General features: G+C 34.9%; 1 protein-coding gene across 4 annotated transcripts in view; it reads right to left on the reverse strand.

Moving 5' to 3' along the window:
• Positions 1–22,772, reverse strand: part of ULK4 (unc-51 like kinase 4) — a 218,633-nt gene that overhangs the window by 125,161 nt on the left and 70,700 nt on the right. For all 4 annotated transcript variants that reach the window (XM_063407199.1, XM_063407208.1, XM_063407217.1 and 1 more), the window contains 5 exons: positions 20,005–20,056; positions 19,820–19,914; positions 11,834–11,885; positions 11,592–11,736; positions 6,373–6,465 (listed from right to left, as the gene is read on the reverse strand). In XM_063407199.1, the coding sequence (XP_063263269.1) occupies positions 6,373–6,465; positions 11,592–11,736; positions 11,834–11,885; positions 19,820–19,914; positions 20,005–20,056 (437 nt within the window). The remainder of the gene's footprint in view (positions 1–6,372; positions 6,466–11,591; positions 11,737–11,833; positions 11,886–19,819; positions 19,915–20,004; positions 20,057–22,772) is intronic.

The following is a 22,772-nucleotide window of genomic DNA, read 5'->3' on the forward strand; positions in this document are numbered from 1 at the left end:
TCCTAAATAGCTACCATCTACAGAACACCACACCATCTTATATGGGTTCTGGGAAAAAAAAATCTCACAGATGGCTGAGAAACCCTCCAGAAAGTATTCCCACACACCTGACTCCTGCCTGTAGTCTTCTCTGGGCACCTACTATTGAATAGTACTATTGAACCTACTATTGAAGAGAATGGACTGGACAGTGGTTTAGATTTGTTTCATGCTGAACAGACGATTCATGGCAGAACTGAATTCACTCAAGTCTGCAGCTCCAGTTGTAGCAACCCAACCAGCTGACTCTTCTTCATTTGCTACTTATATTCACAAAGCAAAAAACTCACTGTTGAAAGTAAAAATATCCAAGAATGAATGATATATGCTCCTTTTCAATGCTTTACTTCATTTGAACCTTCCAACGTGACTCTTTTCAAAAATTCACTTAACAGTAACTTCAAATATTTGTCTCACATTTTTACAAGTTAGACATTCCGTAATTGATCAGCAACACGAAAGAGGAAACAAAATTACAGGTTTAAGGTTAATAGCTTATTTCTTTACTAAAGGGGAGCTTTTATAAAATGTAACACTAAGGAGTTGTGTTTTACATTAAAAATGGTGATTAGTATTACAGTCTGTACATGACTAGACTATGAGAACTCCTTTGCAATAATCAACTCTGACCACTGCCTTTGATATGAATTACAATGACGTGCAACTTGACAACAGTGTTATTGGCTGACACAAAACTTAACATTTTAGGAGTCTGCTTCTGGGCAAGTCTTCCTGCCTGACGTTTTTTGATAAAGCAGCATATATGCAAACATTACACCAAACAACAGGAACAGCAAAATCATAAAAATTCTCTGTTTTATATTACTATTATTTCTCTAAAGGCAAATCAGGGTTTTTACAACTCAATTTCTATAGATGTGAAACTAGCATAATCAAAATGGGTTCTAAATCTACATAAACATTCCCTAAAATTCTAATAAAACAGTTTCATCCTCTGGCAATCTCTCTCAATCCATCTGGATTGTGACTTTCTCACTAATGTTGTACACCTCTAACATGTAATTCTACTCTTCAGTTCAGCTGGACTAGGCCCTAAGGCTTACCTGTTATCAGAACTATCCCATTTAATTTTATTCATATTCATTATAGAAAATAAAACAATACATAAAAACAGAGAAGTAATTTAGAAGCAAATAGACCTACTTTTTAAAGTGAGCATTTCAACCTTAAACTAGGAAATTAAAATGATTAATGAGAAGAACAAAGTGTTTTTAAAGCTATTAATATAAGTCCACATTAATCAAGGAAAGCACTAAAGCACTAGTCCTCTAGTATAATAGCAAAGAAACTACAGCAGGTTCAAAGACAATCTATGCACAACACCAACAAATTACCTGAATCACAAATCTAGCAATTAAAAACACCACACTGAACTCCAGAGAGTTTGGGTTTGGTTTGGGGTTTTTTTACTGTTTATTTTTTGAAATCAAGGACAAAGATTTTGGACCATTTCAGAATATAGTGGAATGTAACTAAACACTGATGTAGATCACAAAATCGTATGAAAAGACGATCAACTTATTACTAACACTGACCCCAAAATGTGCCTTTAATGGTCTTTAATAGATAATGCATAGGTACAAAAAGGCATAAATGAAGTTTGAAAACTGGACAATTCTTGGATGATTCCAAACATACTATGACCGTTACTTTGATGAGTCAAGACAATATGCCGCAACATACGAGGATAATCCATCTATCATCTTCATAGGTACTAGATCTGTGGCATTTAGAAGCAGCAGATTTTGTTGTTGGTTTTCAGCACCTTCCTGTTTTGGTTTCTGATACCTTTTCCCCTTTTTTAGTGTAGCCTAATGTTTGTTTGCCAAATTTATTTTTAAGGACAGGAGGTGAGAAAGGTTACTTGATTTTGTCCTGTCCTTCACCATACATCTAAGAAGGGTGCCTTACTATTAATTTTTAGTTAGGTGTTTCTTCCTCAGGAAATTACCTTAATAGAATACTGGAATGTGTCCCACTTCCATGATCATTATCCGAAATTCCCTCCACTTCTTCTGTATTACCTTTCCTGTCTCCCTTCCTTGCAACCAAAACTGTCTATTTTATCAACCCATAAAATTCAGACTTCATAGTTCAGAAGGTTTAGCTTTCAGACAGATATATTATTGTCACCAAATGCTACGAGTTTCTCCCTAAAGGTAGGCCAAGTAGCTGCCTAAGAGAGCAAACAAGCTACATTTTGTATGGTTCTTTGTCAAGCCAAAAGACAGCTTAAGAATCATGATCCAGTAAAAGTCTCCTGGAGTAGGACAGTATAGATTCTGTTACAACAGTTGAAACATTTAAGAGCAGCTAATTGGTATATCATATAGGTATATCATAGTTTTAAGAGAAACTAAGAAATTCACATAAACTCCTCATCACTAGGAAAAAACCTAGCAATCTGATCATTGCAGACCACAGCAAGGAGCATAAAAGAGTCAAAGCAGTAACCAACCCCCCCCCAACCCTTTCTAGATTATGTCCAACTTCCTCTCCATGCATATAACCTATACATTAAGGTGGTAAACACAGAAAAGGACAAGTTAACTGTGATACTGTTTTTTCTGAATGCACAGTTAAATCACACCTCAGCCTGCTGCAGATACTTGCTTCCACTGTAAGAAGTTCTATTCCTCCAAAAACTCTTTACCCAGATACAATTCACCAAGAGCATTTCCTTAATGCAAAGGGGAAAAAAAACCCTAATGAAGATTTACAGTAGTCCAGAAACTAATCATGAACTGAAGCTATAACTTTCCTTAATATCAGTGTTTTCTTTTGAAATCAGCAGTCTCAATATAGCTAAATGTGAACTCTGCTATTAATTCCCACACTGGTTTTCATGTTCACAATCTTTCTCACAACACCACTCTAAAAATTCTTGAAGAGGACAAGGCAATAGGTATTTAGGAGAGACACAACAGAATATTACTGAAAGGCTTAAAGCCACACTATTTGCTTTGAGCCAAGTACAAAACAGGTAACTGATGGACAAATTTGGTTCAAAGCTCACTCTTCCAATATCTGCTGTTTTCTTAGTAAACAAACTCTAAGTGAGGTTGTATCAGACAGTAATTGCTGTGTGATGTAAAAGCAGGTAAAAAAGGGTACCTGATTCAATTATACTCTAACCCATTCAGGTCAAAACAGACAAGAAAACATTCATCCTTTTTCTGAAACTGGATTTTCTTCCTGTGGATGCCCATATGATCAGATGTCAAAATAATTAAAAGTGTCCACAGAAACACATTAAAGTTGGAGATTTTTACAGCTATCATCTTACACAAGAGAGAACTTAGGTTGGTGAGAGATCTAATTCTGCAACACAATAATGGGATATCACTATAATTTTTTACGGCTAAATTGAAAAGCAATGGAGTGGAAGAGCTCCCACAACAGACAATATTAAAAATCACCTCAACAGTGGAGCAATGGCAAAGAGTACAAAGTACTTTTTTGTATTCTTATAAAATGCTAATTAAAGGAATTCAAAACACATATTGTAACTAAAGTTATTTTATCATAAGCTTAAAAAACATCAAAAATATAAATGTATTTGAATAGCTGTGTCTATGCCATATATAACAACCAACCTGTAATAGACAACAGAAATGTCCAAAAATAGTAGGAAGAAGATGGAATGTCTTTCCTCTGATATCACAATTTAGGTAATTTACAGTATCAGCTATGAAAAAAAGGAAACCAAAAAAATGGAGTGCATCTGTCTCCTTTCAAGTGCTAAAATAAGAACTGCTCAAATGCAGATGCCTCTATCAGGGAGCACACAGGTAAAATCTGAGCTGATGGTAAGACGAATGAGATGCAAGAAAATTGGTAGAATTAATAAAGAGAGAGCAAGAAAGCGAGAATCTGTTAGGTGAACATGTCTGAGAACAAGCTTTCATATGGAACAAACTAAATAAAAGCACACTAGCCCTTGTCCTCCTCCTGAGTCACTTTTTACTTCAAAATAATAGTATTAGTAACTATTTTCAAAAGACATTGCAACAGTTAAATACTAATTTAACATTTTGTCATTTTACAATCTTTTTGCTACTACCACTTTTATTCATTTAAAATTGCAGGAGAAAGCATCCATCCTTGAAAGCCAGGCATTATGGATAAAATGGAAGCTTGAGAAGCCAGGGAGACTCAGTGCAGTGACTCACATCACTCTCATCAGTACTAAAATGCAGTAGAGTTTTTCCACAAAGAACAAATTAAATCCCACAGCATTTGTGTCCAGTGTTATTTATTTACTCTCCATCACAATTTTTTTTGCAGATACTTTTCATCTGTCTAATGAAAGGAGCAAAAGAGAGTGTATGCCTTGAGTAATTTTGAGCTTCATGAATACTGATTAATTACTCATTGAACAACAAATTGTGATATAGTGTTCACTATAGCATGTACCTGGTTTCCATTTTGTTCACCAGCAATTTGTATGGATATGAATATATTATTCTTCTCTCTCATGTTTTTGAAGCATTGGCTACTTCCTGCAAAATTTATTGGGCAGCCAAAGAATAAGGAAAAAGACAGACCAAGGGAATTGCCTGAACTGTGCTCCTTTAGAAAGCCAGACAAATGATTTAGTGAAAGTAAAAGAGGACCTGTAAAGTCTGAGAAACACAACAACTACAGATGGGTTAAAATCTGGATTCTGATAGCCAGTCATTAAATAAGAGTGCTGGACATACTTGTATTTCAAATTATTAATAGTTCATTGAATATCCACAGCAGATCTTTAATAATATTAAGAAGAACCTGTGTGATGTCAGATGACCACAAGGATGAGTGTGCATCCACAATCTACCTACACTGGTAGATTGAGCCATACGTAATGGCGAATCTGTATGATTTCTCAATTAGAGCAAATTCAGTAGGGAGAGGAAACGTGCTGCTAACATCATCCGAATTCTAGTTATGGAAGTATTCTTCATAACTCTTAAAGTACTAGAATATCTGTGGGTTAAATCTAAAAATGGAAAGCTGTTTTATTTGTTTCTAGAATACATAAAATCCTACAGTAGCATAAATAGCTTCTTTACAATGAAAACTGCTTTATACAATTCAAAACATTGAAAATCTCAAGCCACCTTACTTCTTAAATTAATTTAGTCTACTGTTGTAATGAGGTTTTCCTGGTTTGCCGAGCGCTCATATTGAAAGAGAAATGTGCAGCTTCTCTCCCTCTGGTTAATGTAAACACTGGCCATGTTTTGCTAACTGTCTTTCATTGTTTACATATTTCTAGTTGGGAGGAGAAAGGTGACTGACAGTTAGCTTGACCAGTGTGGATTGGGAGGTGGGGATTCCATCCCCCAATTGATGGACATTATAGGAAATGTATATAAGTGACGTTGTAAATAAACCTGGGGGGTTCCTGCTTCCGGCCCTGGATCTGCTCCGCAACTCAGAAATGTGTCTGGAGTCCCTCTCTTACTGTCAGGCCCCGTGGTGATAGTCTACTTAGTATATTAAAGCGCCATTCCCAGTAGCATCATAAAAGATCAAAAGAGCATGTTTCCTCTTTTGTAATAAAAAGTATTACAAACAAATTAAATTAACTTTTTTTTTCTTTGGTTCTGTTTGTTTGTTTTTGGTGTTTTGTTGTTGTTGTGCTCATTTCAATCAAAGCAGGACAGTACAATGCTCAGCAACCTCTGAGTGATAACACTACCAGACGTCACAAATAGACAACGGCCAATGACAAGAATAACCACGTTTTTTGGCATATCCAGGAAGACAGAGAAATCCTTCCTTATTACTATCAACTCACACAGTTTAAGTTTTGGAACAAGAAGGATGAGACATTAAGATACTTCTAAAGATACCAAGTCTACCTATACCAAAAATTAAAATCCGTATTTAGGAATTTTAAGGGCAGATATATTTGCAAGAGAACTGACCAGCTTTCAAGTGAATTGACTGCTGCAAACATTTAGCAAACACACTACCTTTGTCCCAGCCACAAATATGTTTAGCTGAACAACAATTTTCATAATGCTTTAGGTTTGGGTTGGGAATTTTTTACACTTTTAAAAATAATTTTAATGTTAAAATTCTTCCAATTTTGTCTCTAGTGTTTCATTGGCTAAATCTTCATTAAAATAACCAGGATCATATAAAATTGACACACAAGATGTAAGACGTGTTCTATAACAAACACTCTCCAATGATTTCTCTAAATCAGAGTGCCAGTCAAAGTAGTACACTAGTGAGATCTATTATTGCCAGTCCCTAATAGGAAAGGAGAAATTGAAACAGAAGGAACCCAGAGCAACAGGGAACATGTAGTTGTATCACCTCACGGAAGCAGGGCTGTGCTCAGTCAGGGCCACCAGCAGTTTCAGGGCATACATTGGTACCGGGTCTGGAGCCAGCAGAATGTGCTCATACCTGAAAGGCAAGGTAAGAAAGGGGCAGAAACAGTGGGGAAAAAATAAGCCAAGAGATACACATCAAAAATTGACATTAGAAATTCATCATTTCCCATTTCCAAACTTTTAACTACAATGGAAATACAAAGCTCTTCCAAATTGTACAAAGCAATAAACAAGACTCACTTAGAAACAGTATTTTAAAACCATAATCAGATTAGATTTAAAAGCAATACTACTAAGAGAATACATTTTTAGAGAGAAAGATAATTATAAAATATGTAACAACACACATGCTTCTGTGCTTATATATACATGTACATATATAGCTGTGCAGGTTATATATATAAAACACACATGCTTTATAACTATAAATTACATAAATAAATTATATATAAATTATATTTATAAAGCATTCACCTTGCCTACATGCACAAGACTTATTTATTGATCTATATTTTTTATACACTAAAAAAAATCTATTCTTTAAGAGACAAATAGTAAATAAGCCTCAAAATATCAGGTAGAAGATTTATTGAGTGCTTAGGAAGATGATCAACCAAATTATATACAATTAAGCTCCATATTTTGTATACATAGTAATTTTTCTCAAAATTGAAAGAAACTCACATTGAGTATTTATATTTTATCTCAAATTCCAAAAAATATTGCTTTCACTGCAGCACACTTTCATTCTCCAAGTCATATAGACCAAAAGAATATAAAAGTACTCCAAAACAAGGTTTATTGAGAGTTGTGGCAGAAAACACACCAAGAAAGACCTCTTTGAAACTTTTCCAAGTATCACCTCATGAAAATCTTGGTACGGGAAAACAGGCTGCTGAAAAACAAATGGACCTTTCTGTTGCTACTAACATTCTAGTGATACCCACTCAACACAGGGGCTAATTTTACTGTATTTAAACAAAAAAGTATGTGGATGGCAGTAGGATACAACGATGGAAATGAGAAAGATGGAAGCACGGAAAACTACAGAATCAGCTATCTCAAAACACAAGTCTTTGATTTCAACTAGTCCTACTCCAAATACGCGGAAATAATAGAACAGGAAGTGTAAATCTCCTCCTTTGCAAAAAAGCCCCATAAAGAATTAACATAGAACAAATGAAAGGATGAATTGTAGGGAAACATGGTAGGTTATCATGTTATGAGCAATAAAATGCTTCCACAAAAAGAAAAAACTGTAGCATTCTGGTAGAAGGAGGGGGAATCATGCAAATAACTGCAAATTTTACTTCACCTCTGGAGAATTCCTAGTGCTGTCCAAACTGAGGAATCTGGATCACTTCCCACCACCTTCATGCTAGCATGTACCCTACTGTGTGTTAGCTCTTCCCCTCTCTGTAGGCACCACACCTCAGCACTCTGACTTGTGCAGGAAGGAAATCTAGAGGGAGACGCTTTGCTTGCCTATGATGAGAGACAAGCACACCAGTCTTGAAGTAGCCTGTGGGAGTTCCCTCACAAGGGCTAACACTCCTACACAAGCACACAGCCTATGGGCAATGTGTCATAGCTACTACATACTTGAATTTGCCCCTGTAGGGTTGAAAACCACATTAGAGTATCTCCACAATTTTCTGCTACAAGTCAGTGTCGGCTTCAGGTCTTTAGTGATTAAATGCTCTCTTTTACAAAAAACAGATTCCAGTTGCCCAAAGAAAACCATTTCTCACTGGTCAATAAAAAGTCTCTTAATAAAAAGAAGAAAATACTGTAATACATTAGTAGGCAGTGATTCCAAGAGCCCCACATATGAGCAGTATGTAGCTAACACTGTCCTATTACTTGCAATTTTATATTTTTTTCAGTGTCCATAACTAAATCTTCTGAGGTGATCAAAGATACTATCAGATCAGACTCAGATGCCAGAAGTCATCTTTCACTTCATAAGACATGAATTTAAGACTCAAAGCTGTAATTCCTAACAGTAGTAACAAATGAATCAGCCATCCTAGCTTAAAAATCTGACACTTGGCAACATACTTGTTTATATAAACACATCAATATGATCCCTAAACAGGGTCCACCTTACCAGTTTTAAGCTTTCTATTTATTACACTTGAGAGACACTATCATTTAATAAACTAGCACATTTGGCATCCTAATTTCTTGAGGTTCAATAAAAAAGTCTCACTTCACTTCTTCCTTGAAACTCTTTTCTCCTCTCCCCCAAGATAATACTAGGAAAGGATATTTTTAAGGGAAGATGCAGTGATCCATCAAACCAAATACCACACGAGAAAACACAGATTACTGGAGTCAATGTCTTAGCAATTAATATAAACACATTGCCTGAATAAAGGTCATTAGGAGTTATGAATATGTGAATCTTCTCAGAAGGGAAAATACACCATGCTTGAGATACTTTATTAAATTAATGAGTCATCAAATGATTTCACTGCCACTTCATAACACAGAACAGTTTAGTAACAGCAGCTGTAGAAGGCATTTTATAAGGGTTTTGTGAACACCAGGTACTACACTGTAAGGAGTTATTTTGTCAATCTTTTCTATGAAGAATGTTTACAAAAGAAACTAAAGATTTAGGGATGCAGACTCTCTTAGGCTCTTAAAAAAAGAATCTTATGTCAAGTATCCTGGATTTCATACTTGTAGAATTGGCTTGGTAGTCTACTGAGAACAAGCTACATAAATCTTCAATTAAAATAAAACTTTATTTATTTACACTTTTCTCTCTTTTTCCTGATTCTGCCTCAATTTTTAATGATATATAATTAGGAATATTAAGAATCAAAATGAAATAGAGCTGACATTTCAATTTTTGATTTTAAAATCTGGATATAAAGCATTTGCCATGTATTCACTGTCTATAGCTGCAGGTTTCATTTTGGTTATGAAACATTCAGGAAAATAATCTTTCAATTACTTGAAATTTAATGACACTTTCATTCAATTCAATCAAAACCCTATGAAGAAGCTAACTTTGTGATCTATAAATGCACAAATTTTTAATGGAATGATTATTTTACTGATGATGCAGAAGATGAGAAAAAAAGTAGTAATCACTGCACTCCTGCATTTATCTTAACATGAAGTCTATTTACATTTTATGCATAGTGACCCACATTCTATTTCAAGGGTCAGTTTTACATTTAAATGAATTAATTTGAGAAGGATATTTATAGGAATAAAATATACACACCAACGTGTAAGATTACAGTCTTCCCTAAAAAGAACGTTCCATATTAAAACCAGATGTCACGCCCTTCCATATTCAACAGCTTTCAGTTCTCAGGAGATTAAAAAGGGGGGAAACATCTACTTCCTCCCATAGACTGCCCATGAACAGATGGCCATCACATACCTCCCCCCTCTTTTGACTGTCCTCCAGCTCAGACAGATTCTGTCCCATCCCTTATCCAGCAACAGAAAGACTAAACAGTAGCAGCAAAAAGCTCTTCAGCCTCCAATGTTCTATCTCAGTTTCAAGAGATCTCAAGTTTTCAAGTAAGCCATATTTCTCAGGACAGAGCTTTACATTATCTTTTCAAGTAGATTACGCTGACTCTTAGAACCCCTTCCTTCTCATCTCTACTAACGAAATGAGGAAACTGATTCAGGAATTAGTCAAATCCTGGATCTGAGCTGCTGCAAGACCCTTTTTCATACATCTGCCACACAGCAAATGCTAAGATGGCACAAGTCATGTCCCCGGCACAGGATCATATTTATTCTCAGGTGAAAAAGCTCTTCCACTCAATTGAGCTATTAAGCTTGGAGACAGAAGTCTATTGGCTGTTTTCCTTCTAATCCTAGTTTCCTTCCTTTTCTAGTTTGTAATAAGGATGACACATCCCTCCAAACACACATCCCCCAGTTCAATGAGAGACATTGCATAAGGCAGACATGTCTACAAAGGGCAAATTTCAGAGCAAGGACAGAACTCCATCTCCTTTGACTTCAGGTCTCTTCCTCTATCTGAAGAAAATTATCTGAAGCTTTTAATAATGCATATATGCTGTTTTTAAAATAGTATTTCCAGATGCCATTTTAATTTTTACTGATACATTCTACATTTCCCAGAGTAAAAAAAAGATGTGAAGAAAGGTGTTGGAAGTAAGTTTCTCTACAGAACTGTAAGATTTCCATCCAATTCTCTGTTACAGAGAAAGGTTTACACACCTTGCATGAATAAAATTTTGGTCCTCAAACTGTAAGAACATTACTCAACTAGCAGAGAAAGTCTCATATTTGGAAAAAGACACCAAGTTTCTGATCATAATCCAGCACACATTCCTCCAGCCATCTTCCATTTATTTAATGTAGGGGTGGAGAACAATTTTCTCACTTAGGGCAGCTAAATATTGACCATTATTAACTTCTGAGGACCACATAGGAAAATACACAGTAGCATTACTAGAATAATGTAAAATGCAACTGATGACTCATCACTATTGTACTCATCTCATGTTCTTTCCCTCTACTCACAGAGGTTACCAGCTCACAGTCAATGTGTGCATAACACAGAGAGCTCTCTTTATGCTCACGTGCAAGTCAGCATGAAATGAGAGGTCTCATTTGACCATAAACCATGAGAATGAAGTTGCAGACCACATCTGGCCTACAGGCTGTAGTTTCATCTGCTCTGCTGTAGGGTTTTTCTGCTGCTTGGGGCAGCCGGAAAGGACAGCAATTTAGAAGCAATAACCTCTGGGTGGGCCATGAAGGTCCATGACGTACTGTTCCTTTTAAAAAGATACATGTCATTCCATATGTTCTCAGAACATCTTAAATAAGGTACAATATCCAAAGTAGACAACATGATGTTGTAGTTACAACGTTCTGACTTTATTAGAAGAACAAAGAGGAGTATTTAAATCACAGCTCACAAGCTAGAGGGAATCCTGCTTTGCTCCAAGAGTAGCCAGAGGCACAGTATCAGAAATGAGCATCACACAGAAGTTGTGTTTGTATTGCATCTGACAAAATACTAAATAAACCTAGGAAGAGATGTTGGAAAAAGAACTTTGGCAGCAGTTAGTTGCTATTCCCCTTCTGACTTAGTCATTTAAACATAGAAAGGATGGCTAAAACAAATACACTGTCAAAATGGTTTGCATATCAAGTTATTTCCCATTACAGGAGCAATATTGTACTTACTGAGGCAGCAGTAAATCTCTAATGAGAGACAGAAGCTTGTTGTTTGAGTCAAGGCTCTCCCCTTTCTCCTCAGCCACGACTTCGTGGCTTAAAAGCAGTGATGTGGTTTCTGAGAGCAATTGCAAGCTGAACAGTCTCCATTCCACTTGAAAATAAAGGTGCCAAGAATGAAACCACACTGAAATATAATTAAAACAAACTGAATTTCATGGAAACTGTAGCTGATGTGTCTGTATACTTACCATTCTGACTGCAGACCAAAGAAACAAGCTGTGGGAGGATAGAGTCTTCAACCTAAAACAGAGAATTAAAGATGTGGCTTAGATCATTCACAGAGGAAAAAGATAGGACAGAGATACACTATCATCTAAGTTTATTTTGCTGCTAAAGCCCTTAATCAAAGAGTTGAGTAATAGAAATTCTGCCATAATCACTCTTATAAAGCCACCAAGTTAATTTTTCTCTCGTAAAGTGCTGCAAAATTACAGACATTAATGTACTTTTATATAGAGAGCAACAGTAACTTTGGTATAATTTATTGACAGGAACTTTTAATTTAAAGTACAGAATTCAGTGCAGATGTAAGATATTAAGAAAAAACAGTATTAAAGTGTCTTAATCCTAATACTTTAATCCATAAACTAATCATTGAATAGAGTTCAGATGAAAAACAGAATGGCATAGAATTAAAATACATCAGAAAAGATGAACTACCTCTAATGAAATATCCCTAAGCTTAATACAGAATCCTGAAAATATTTTAACTTCTTCCCTTCTGGCAATACACAGTCTTCCACTAAAATGTAAATTTACATTACTAAATACTTGCACTATGAAAAAAGAAATCCAATCAACTTTTTATTGTGCATGAGGATATTGTTATAAATCTATCATCTGTCACAGGACTAGTCAGTTTAGCTCCATTTGAAACCAACTGATGATAAACTAGGCTATGGCTCAGTTACAAAAGGAATGTATTATTAGTCTTCTCGATAAGAGAGTTTCTAATTCTTAAACCACTGTTAAATGTCATTTATTTAGACAGGTCATGCTTGGTTTTTGGGGAGAGGATGGATGGACAGCCCTGTAGTTTTTAGGCATGCATCATGGATGCACATCTTGTCCTAAGATTTACTTATACAAATAAAATTGCTGTGTAGACTCCTACTGCACCGTGGACAGGATTTGGCGTAACAAGACTGTGTTATAATCCCCCATGCGCTTTGTTTCAGTAATTAATATGAGAAGATAAAATTTCCCTAGATACATGCAACTACTAAAAAGAAACATCTACAGAAGTTGAAAGTATGTATGAAAAGGGTCACTAACTGAAGTTAGCCTCTAGCCAGCAACAACTGCAGTGAGCAACTATTTCACTGCTGGTTGATGCATTCTGTTTAAATCAATCTCTGACATTAGCGGACTCTTTAGTTCAGCTTTTTTCCATTTCTGAAAAAAACTACTACAAAATGCTTTTTTACAGACTTTCAACAAAAGAAGTAAAAGAATTCTGCTTGAGGTGTGAAAGCCAAACTACTCTTGCAAGTACAAATAGCCTTTATATCTATATAGATCATCCTGTATATCATAGATATAGTGACACTATAGGAAGTAACACTTCCTAATTTTGAAATATTTCATTGTCTTTCTGGTTAAATAATGAAACTACACTGCATTCCAACAAGTCCATTAGTGCAGGTTTCTAAGCTGTTCTACAAATGGCACTGTATCAGTTACAACATACCACTGAGGTAGGAAAAAAATTGTACGTACTTAAGATTTTTCAGTTCAAGAAACCAGTTCAATTGCTGCAAAGCTTTTCAAATGAAGAAGCACATGTAAGTGGTAAATTAAAGGTGTGAAACAGAAAAGAGGAAAAGAAGCAGCTCTCGATGATCTGAACCAACCTAGTGCCCCTGGATATTATGAATCACTCAGCAGTAGGAGCATTGACTCAGACTTATACCAACTAAGATGACATTATACAACAGTGCAATACAACTTCAATTTCTAAAACTTAAAATCTTCTTTCACTTTAATCTAGCATTAAGAACAGTCTTTCCACACTAGTGAATGTAGTTAAGCCAGTCATAACTCTTTCTAAGATAAATACATTTTCAACTGTCATTGTAAAGAAGATTCTTTAGGTCTTAAATGACTGCAGTATTATTATTCGGAACTTTTTATAACACAAATCTCACTTTTAGTAAACAAACTCTTCAGAAAGAAATTCTCCACAGAAGGTGTTTGCCTCATGTCAGTTCAGTGTGGTGGGGAGATCAACTAAATGAAGCACTAATCCTACAGAAGATTCATTTTTTAAAAGAATATCAGAATGTATATGCTGAAGGGGAAGCGTATATTAAATTTTATATGAACCTTAAATCAGATACTTCCTAACTCCACAACTCTAATCTTCTCTCAATGCCATTTGGGTCACTGTTTTTCACTAATGTGTATATAAATTTGTAACCAGGTATGAACTTTGCACGTGATTATTAAGGTGAAATAAACTGAAGTGCAACAGTACAAAAAATATTTTTAACAAATTCACCAATTAATTGCAACTATGTCAGTCATTTATGTATAGAGAAGAATGGTCCTAGTATTTTGGCACTAAAATAAATAGAAGAATATTCAAACAAGGACTTATTTCTTTGTCTTTTGAATGGCTGCTGATATCTGTGTGGACTCAAATCTCCATATATGCATGAAGATAAATCAGATACAAGTTTTTTTGGTCTCAGTCTTTATCACTAAGATTGCTTAACAAAAAAAGGAAATTATTCTTTTTTAAGTCTAAACAGACTAAATAGGTTGACTATGATTATAGCTCTAGATGAGTTCCTACCACCTTTTAAATAGCCTGATATTCAGTTCATGATACATCCCTAGCTGTACAAAGCCACCACTCTGTAATTCTCTAATGATGGCATTCCAAGGCTGTGCTGCTATAACTGTGCTGTTATCAGTAGCCAAAACAGCCATGAAGTTCTAGAAACTTCCATGCATACTACATTCACATCTCCCAACTATAATATATATGTACAGGACACAAAAAAAAAAAAAAAAAACCAAAAAAAAAAAAAAAAAACCACACACATAGCTCAAACCTTGTAATTCTGTTTCTGAAAGCTGGAATGGAGTAGAAGAAGAGTAAGAGAAATAGACCAAGCATAAAACACACCTCTAGTTTCTAGAAAAGTACCTCCTGAATTAAGAAACTTCCTAAGCTGATGTTGTATCTGTATTTTTGTATTTAGTCTTTTCTCCCATATATTTGTCCCATCCTATCTTAAATGTATTTATACTTTTAGCATGTGCAATACTTACAGCACTGCATTTTACTCTTCAGTTATGCCTTATGAAGACACAGCTGAGTATAAAGCTATCATTTCCATAGAAAAATAATGCCAAAAGGTTTCCAGAAGTCACAATAGTTTGGAGTTTGACACTGCATATGTACAGTGGAAATTACTTTCTCCCACGTCCATAACTTGTCATTTATCAGTATTGAATTGCATGTCATTATTTTCCTTTCACTCAAGTCTTAAAACCTTCTGCAACTTCTCTGTCAGTTTTAATTTTCACTATTGTGAATAATTTGGTGACATCAGTCAGTTCTGTCACCTCCCTATTCATTCCCCTTTCTGGATTAGCAGCACATGTTGCAACCAACCTTTGTAAGCCATCACTCCTAAAATAGCTAAATTTTTAAAATCTCTATTCTCTCTAATCTCTACTCTCCCTTAGTAAATTTTAACTAGTTAAAAGCTGATTAGCTTGCAGGTAACAGGGAAGGGCCACTAATGAATTTGATGTCTTTGGTGCATGACTTTGTCATAACCTTTTTGGAAATACAAGTGTTCTACCCAGAACCAGAACATCTGTCTCCATAATGGTGAGTAATTTCTGCAAGGAAAACTTGACTAGTGAGGTATGAGCATCACCAAGAAGAGCCTGGCTCCATCCTTGTGATCCTCTCCCCTGCCCCATCCACTTTAGGTATTTATACTCATTAATGAGGCCTCCTCTCAATTGTCTTCTCCAGGCTGAAGAGGTCCAAATCCCTCAGCCTTTCCTCATGAGAGATATGCTCCCACCCCAAATCATCTTTCTTCCTGCCTTCAAATTTTTTGAAGCACAGCACACTCTTTTTAATGTTTTCATATCACCAGTAATCTCTCAGAATGTAATAGAAAAAATAATCTATCGCATATTATAATGGGTTGGGAAGCAGGATGACATTTCTGTAACTTTTATTTAAAAGTCTTCAGAATCTTTATTGAGGATTTGGATTTTTCTTACTTCTGGGAAGAGACAGCACTGATTGACTGACTCAATATGTCAATTAGGAGAGAACTGGTTTCACAAAAAAAGTCTCATGTCATCTGGATTAGCTTAATGGACAGAAAGTCCCATGCAGTGTAGTATTTTAATCTACTTGAAAAGGGAACATGATTGAAAAATTACTGTACAGTATGCTCATACAGTCACATCCTACACTGACAAAATTAAGATGTCAGTGGTTAGATTAGAATAGCCTGTGGATGAAGAACACCACTGATGCTGAATCAAGAAAAATGCACTTGCAGAAGTTTCTAGCCCTTGTGTTGTCATCTTTACTGAAACTAATAACTCTCATATTGTCAAACAGTAGGTTTCCCCATCATAGGAACTTTCCCTTGACTTCCCATCAAGCAACTCATCATGTTCTAGGTGCTTTCGTTTTAGTCTGATTTTTAAAAGTAAGTTTTAAAACCTTGAGGAAGAGAATCACCGCTGACAACTTTTGCCTTTACCAGAGAACAACTTCAATGTTTTGGGTAAAAGATTATAGTTGCAGTGCACAGATCATTTGTGGAAGCCAGCTGGATTATAGAAAGGACTCCTAACGGAACTGTATGCCATCTTGAGCTTCTTCACTGTTCTAAGTGCTCTGAATTTGCATATGTCCTTTTTTTCAGCCAAATAAATATATTTAACACACACACAAGAAAAAAAGCAAATTATACAGTCAGCATGAATTCTCCCAGTTAATTATATCTAAATCTTTACCAAAATTGGAAAACCAATATTATGACAACACTTAGTATCTGAATTTAGTAAATATGTTTACATTTTAGGTAGGTGGAAGAAACAAGTAGTTGGACTTGTGCCAGTTTGAGAAACTGTGGTTAATATTTCACTCCAGTCTATACAGACTCTTCTGAATGACCTTTAATATCATATTTGCTTACCTGAAAATCTAGTTTTGCAAAAATTTGCCAGGTCACACTTACTGTTATTCTTTACTTTATATCTTGTAAAAATGCACACAACTCTATGCGAAGTAAAATTACTGCTCACTTTCATTTAACTATTTTCAATGAATTTCCATTGACTTTATCACACTTTGCAATATCTAATACAGTCAGTCTCCACAGAAATTAATCTCCTCAATAACTGACTTCAGGTTGAAAATAATCGGAAATTTGACTACAAAACCCCACAGTTTCAGTTTATTTTATTTTCTCTGTTAAAATATGAACTACAACCCAGAACAAGTAATTCTTCTCAAAGTGGAAAAGAAACTCAGATGTTGCTCTTAAATTCCTATTAATTTAAACAATTTTCATTTTAGTTAAACTAAAAACAGAACTCAAATGAAAAACTTACTGGTTCTGTTTGCTCAATACAGCCCCACTTTCCAATACAGTAATTAAACTTTATTAGAAATGCTTTTAATTTGTGATTAGAGACTTTAGAGCAATGTCACAGTAAAAGCAGAAAAAAAAATTGCATCCTCTCAAGAAGGTTTTGGCCTTCACCCAGCCTCACTCCCTAAAACCCTGCTTGTAAACAACTTGGTCTAAATGAGCAATCCAGGCTCATTCTTCCGAGCTCAGCCTAGGATTTCAATTTCTCTCCAGTAAAAGAGTGTCCTATTAACCACTGTTATACTTAAATATTGATCTGGAAGCTTGAACATGTCTTGCTTCAACATTTTAAAAAAGCACGAAGCTCTGCTGTGTGCTGGAATTTATATTCATAGATTCAAGTCATGCTCAGCCAGCAGCAATTAGAAGATATCCCTCGAGCAACAGAAATTCCAAAAATAGTCTGTATGCATCATAGAAGATGAAGTACCACTTTCTTCTAAAGTAATGTATGCTGTACATTCAAGTATAATTAGCACACTAGACTTCGTAAATAGTATTAAACTAATTACTGTTTGCACCACTAGAGGCAGATGTGGTTAGAGATTATTAATTACAATGGACAATTTTTTGAATTTAACATACAAAATGCTAGGCAATTTCTCCACTTTATGTCTGAATGAGTATTTGCTGAGTGTCAGGAGGGCTCTTTTGAATTAGCAAGAACTGTTATTTATGAAAATCAGTGAGTGAAGTAATAGATTTTCTAAAAAAAAAAAAAAAAAATCAAACCAACAAACCAATGAAAAGATGTTAATTGACAAGGATATCATTTTATACCTAAACCAGGGAAACCACAAAAGTAGTATGTGTCAGAATTACTGGACAAGCACTGGTCAGGAAGGAAATTTTATCTCTAACTATATAACGGATATGTTGAAACTGATTGTAAATAAACATCTAAAACTTTCAACACACGGAATGAAATAAGCTGCTCCCCAGAAATCTAGACACTTTAAAACTCTCCTCCTGTGACCCATGGGTTACTTAACAAAGATTAGGATGGTCACTGGCTGGCTTCAGGAAAAAGTTCTCCTAAATGTGGAGATGGGTGCAGCGGAAGAAGGGTTGTAAAGAGGAATTGTCTCTTCCAGAGAAAATCCCCAAACAGGTGGAGGAATTTTATTTAATGTGCTGACATATGGTATCACAATTTCAGTCAGTGCTGACAGACCCCCATAAAAATGGTACATATATCTGTCAATATAAGACACACAGATAACTCACAAAAGTAGAGCAATTATTTTTTAAAATTGAGGTGATTCTAGAAGGATACAAATATAGTGAGAGGCAGGCTGACAGGCATGTAGGGAGATAGCAGAGGCATTCACATTTCACCTACACTTAACATTTCATTTCTAGGACATTGTTGCCCTAATAAAGAAAATTGAAAACTTCTGTACTATTTTCCCTCTGACTACTAATTGGTTAGATTTTTTTTTGCATAAGGACCACTTTTTTGAATAACACTCTTGTGAGCACTTAGGAAAAATCCTATTAAACTTACTTAAATTCCAATTTATATTTTGGATTCATTTTACTATTTTCACTTAATAAGACTTCATAATCTGAATACTTAACTAACACACACATCAAATACGATTCAACTTCTAAAAACATTTGATTTCTAAGATCACCCATTCTTATTTAGCACAATCCCTAACATCACTCATTCTTACTTACTTGCTGTGTCTTGATGTAAGTGCTATATTGAGTGTGTGGTGTGTGCCCTTAACTTATTTCCAATACAAACACATACAACTCGGTTTGAATCAAACTGTCATCTCAGTGAGCATGGTGGATTGTATTTTGGTGAAAGTTCAAGCACAAAAATGCATTGGTACAGGTTATGATGATTGGTCAAACATTGATTCAACCATTCTGACATCATTTGCTGACAACTGTTACACAACATAATTGCTCTGTCTTCAATTAGATTAGCTCATAGTAGAAAGTTTTAACCAAGAACTTCAAGGAAAACAAATCTCAATGATGTAAAAAGCTTACAGTATGTTTGGTAATTCTAATGAAATTTTTAAGTAAGAAATCTGTCAGACTTAAAAAAGCAAGTAAGCAAACAACAACAGAAAAACTCCAACACCATAACTGCTACTGATGACCTCATCAGTAGATATATCTACTGATATAGATATATCAGTATCTCATCTCAATCCTCAGACGGTGTTTCCAAGTCATGTTGCTGTTAAAAGCATATGTTTATGTAGAAAGCATAAATAGTGGCAAAAATTTCACTAATATATTGCAACATACTTTCATTGAAGCTGAAGAAACACAGAATCAAGAATCACTGTTTCTAAACTCTAACTCCTTCTCATTCTCCCTCTAATTTCTCAGCTAAATACAATAAAACTGAATGCCTTGCTGCTTCTTTGAAAATTTTCTATAAACAACAAATATTTTTCCTGTCAAATAGAACCACAACACATTTTAAACCATATTTAAACCTTTTCTAAATCTTCAAAACTTTCTATTTATAAATGGAATCAGGCCTATTAGCCTGCAACTTACAGTCAAGCGATGGGTCATCAGCAAGGTGGGATGCTCTGTTACTGCTTCAAAGGTCAGTAAAGTAGTCTTAATCAACTCATCTGATGCAGCTCGCCCTGTTGGTAAAAGTAATAACATTCCTTCATAAAATTCAGAAGTTAGAATAACTGTGTCTAAAAGTACTGTAGTATCATAGGTTACCCCACCTATTGCTCTATCCAACTTTGTTTCTCCTGAATCTATTGATCTGATGAACTCCTACAAAAGAAGCAGTATTTCTGTCAAAACACTTTAGGGGAAAAAAATTTAAAAGCATAATCACTGAATAATTACAACAAGAAATTACATGAAAAAAATTGTGTAAATACAAAATACTTTTGCACCTACCTCAGGATAAAATTTCATAATAATTAACTAAAACGGAAAGTATCAGTGATCTAGCTGTTATAATTTTGCAAGTCTGTAATACTGTTGGAACCTTAAATGAGGAGTACAATAAGGATTATTGCTCTGACTAGTATCAGAAATCATACCATTTCTAGCTAAATAGACAGTAATTAAATGTCTTCGCTGTTAAGAGAAAGCTGTAATTCCTTAGAAGACTTTAAACTACCTGGGATGTGGCTATGTCAAAATAACTCACTAAAATGACCAAATTTTCTGTTACTTGTACTATCGTTTTGATCTCCACGCATACTATACATGCTGTGAATGCAGTTACACCCAGGAGAACATGCAAAAAGGGATATATAACTGTCTATCAAAAATCACCTAAATTAGTCATCATATTAAGGAACAGGGTCAATAAAACATTTATAATCTGCATTAAGTTCATATTGTATATTAGACTCACTTTTCTTTCGCTTTCATTTCTATGCATAGCTGTTTATTTCATTGAGATGTAAAAGATATTATTAGACTTGCTAAGGAAGGAAAATTCTCAGCAGAATGTGTAGTATGCTCTTTTTTACTAATGTAGTATTTAAGAAAATGGTGTTGTTTTGTATTTCACTACCAATTAAATTTTCCTTATTAGATATTAAATTGGAAGAAGTTTCTACATGGGCTATCTTTTTCACAATACGTAAAACATCTGAAGGATTCTTCTCTAATTAGAGAGTTAGAAACCAATTATATATTTCATTATTTAAAAGCACCTCAGAAGGAGTCATAAACAAGTGCTTCTATTAAAAAAGTTATCTTCCTGACCATTTGAAGAAAATTACTAGGTATTACATAATTAACTTGATTTGGAAGAGAGCAAATTATTTTGTTTGCTCATTTTTAGACAGTTTCACACAACCATAGTCTCAAGACTGATTTGGAAACATCAAAATAGTTGGTGCAAAAATTATTCTGGCTACCAACGCTTATTAATTTTATATTAGAAACACAGGGAAAAGATGTGTGATTTAAAGAAATACAGCTATCTGGGGTTTCTCAAGCAATGGAGAGAAATGTTGCATGTGTATTTCGCTACAGATGAGTCTGTGCCCTGTGCACACCACCAGGAGTCTGCTATTAGTTGTGCCTTTGGGGCACAGAGTGTCCTCCAAATATTTCTGTTCACAGCAAAAAACATGAAAGGACTGTCCCGACTCCCTCTCAATTTCTTTGTTCAACACTACTGAAAATTACAGTGATGATGGAAGTAACTTCAAAGCAGCAAGAAAGAAAAATTCTCAATGAACAACCGTTACAGAAAAATAGCTCTTCTTTTCTGTCCAGATCTCAAGCACACATCTTTCCACTCCGCATAATTTCTTATTGTTAAGAACAAGACTATTGAATAAATCAGGGAAAAAAAAGAACAAAACAAACAAAAAGACTGTCTTGCTTAAGTCTTAGGGGCTGCAGTTACTGCACAGTATTTTGCTAAGGTACGAGGTGATGATTGAATGTCCCTTTATAGATATCAGTGGGAATGTTGCTAAACACAAACTTCCAGGGTAGATTGTAGCCTGATAGAATGGATAGTTTCTCTTCCAGATGTAATTTTATTAGTCATATCATAACACAGTTACGTAAAATGGATTAAAATTTCAGATTAATTTTTCAGATATACTACTGTTCTTCCTTTTTTCATGAGTAAATTTGGATAGTGTATGTAAGTTCCTGAATTGCCCTTCTCAATGAAGACAGGCCAAGACGCAGGAAACATTGAGTAATGTGCTCGTCCTTGATTTGAGAGAAAAGCTGTGCTAGTATAACTATCCTGATGTCCTCAGTCAGTAGTTCAAACAAGCTGGAGTAACATCAAAAGAAAACTTTCATTGTACCTGGTCTGCTGTTGACAGAGGAATTTCACCTTCTAGAAGGTTGATTGAAAACTACTAGTAAATCTATTGCCTAGTTACAAATGCTTCAAAGGGAGAAACAGCTTCGTAATTCCACATCTATAGTTTCAATTTTTTTTCATCATTCTAATGCTAATTTTTACACAAATATTTTAGTAGAGCTAAATTAAACCACGCTTTCTTGGAATAAAGAGTCAAAGGAGAAAGAGAAGGAAATCTGAACACAACTTGAATCTAATTGTTTGTAGGAAACCATTTCTTTATGCTATCTGGAGATAAATACCTAGTTGTCGTTTATGAACTCATGCACTTGAAAGTATGGGCTTAACTATGATATGCAATTTTAGAATATCCTTTTTTTCTCATTTACCATAAACAACTGTTATCGTATGAGGAGATTACATTAGAATTGTACTACTTCATTTCTCCTGTACTAGAGATTACATTAGAACTGTACTACTTCATTTCTTCTGTACTATCCAATGGCACAGCTAAAAAGTTCATTTTCTATGGGTAATGTCAGAAATAGGTTGTAAATGTCAACATGAGTTCGGTATCTTAGCTCCATAGATTTCCATCAACTAAACACAGTTTAGGAGTACTGGCAAGAAGAAAAAGGTGACATGAAGAAACAATACATTAAATATAGATTAATTGTGATTTCTCTTTCATTTCTG

This window comes from Prinia subflava, chromosome 1 (genome assembly GCF_021018805.1).
Source record: "Prinia subflava isolate CZ2003 ecotype Zambia chromosome 1, Cam_Psub_1.2, whole genome shotgun sequence".
NCBI lineage: Eukaryota > Metazoa > Chordata > Aves > Passeriformes > Cisticolidae > Prinia > Prinia subflava.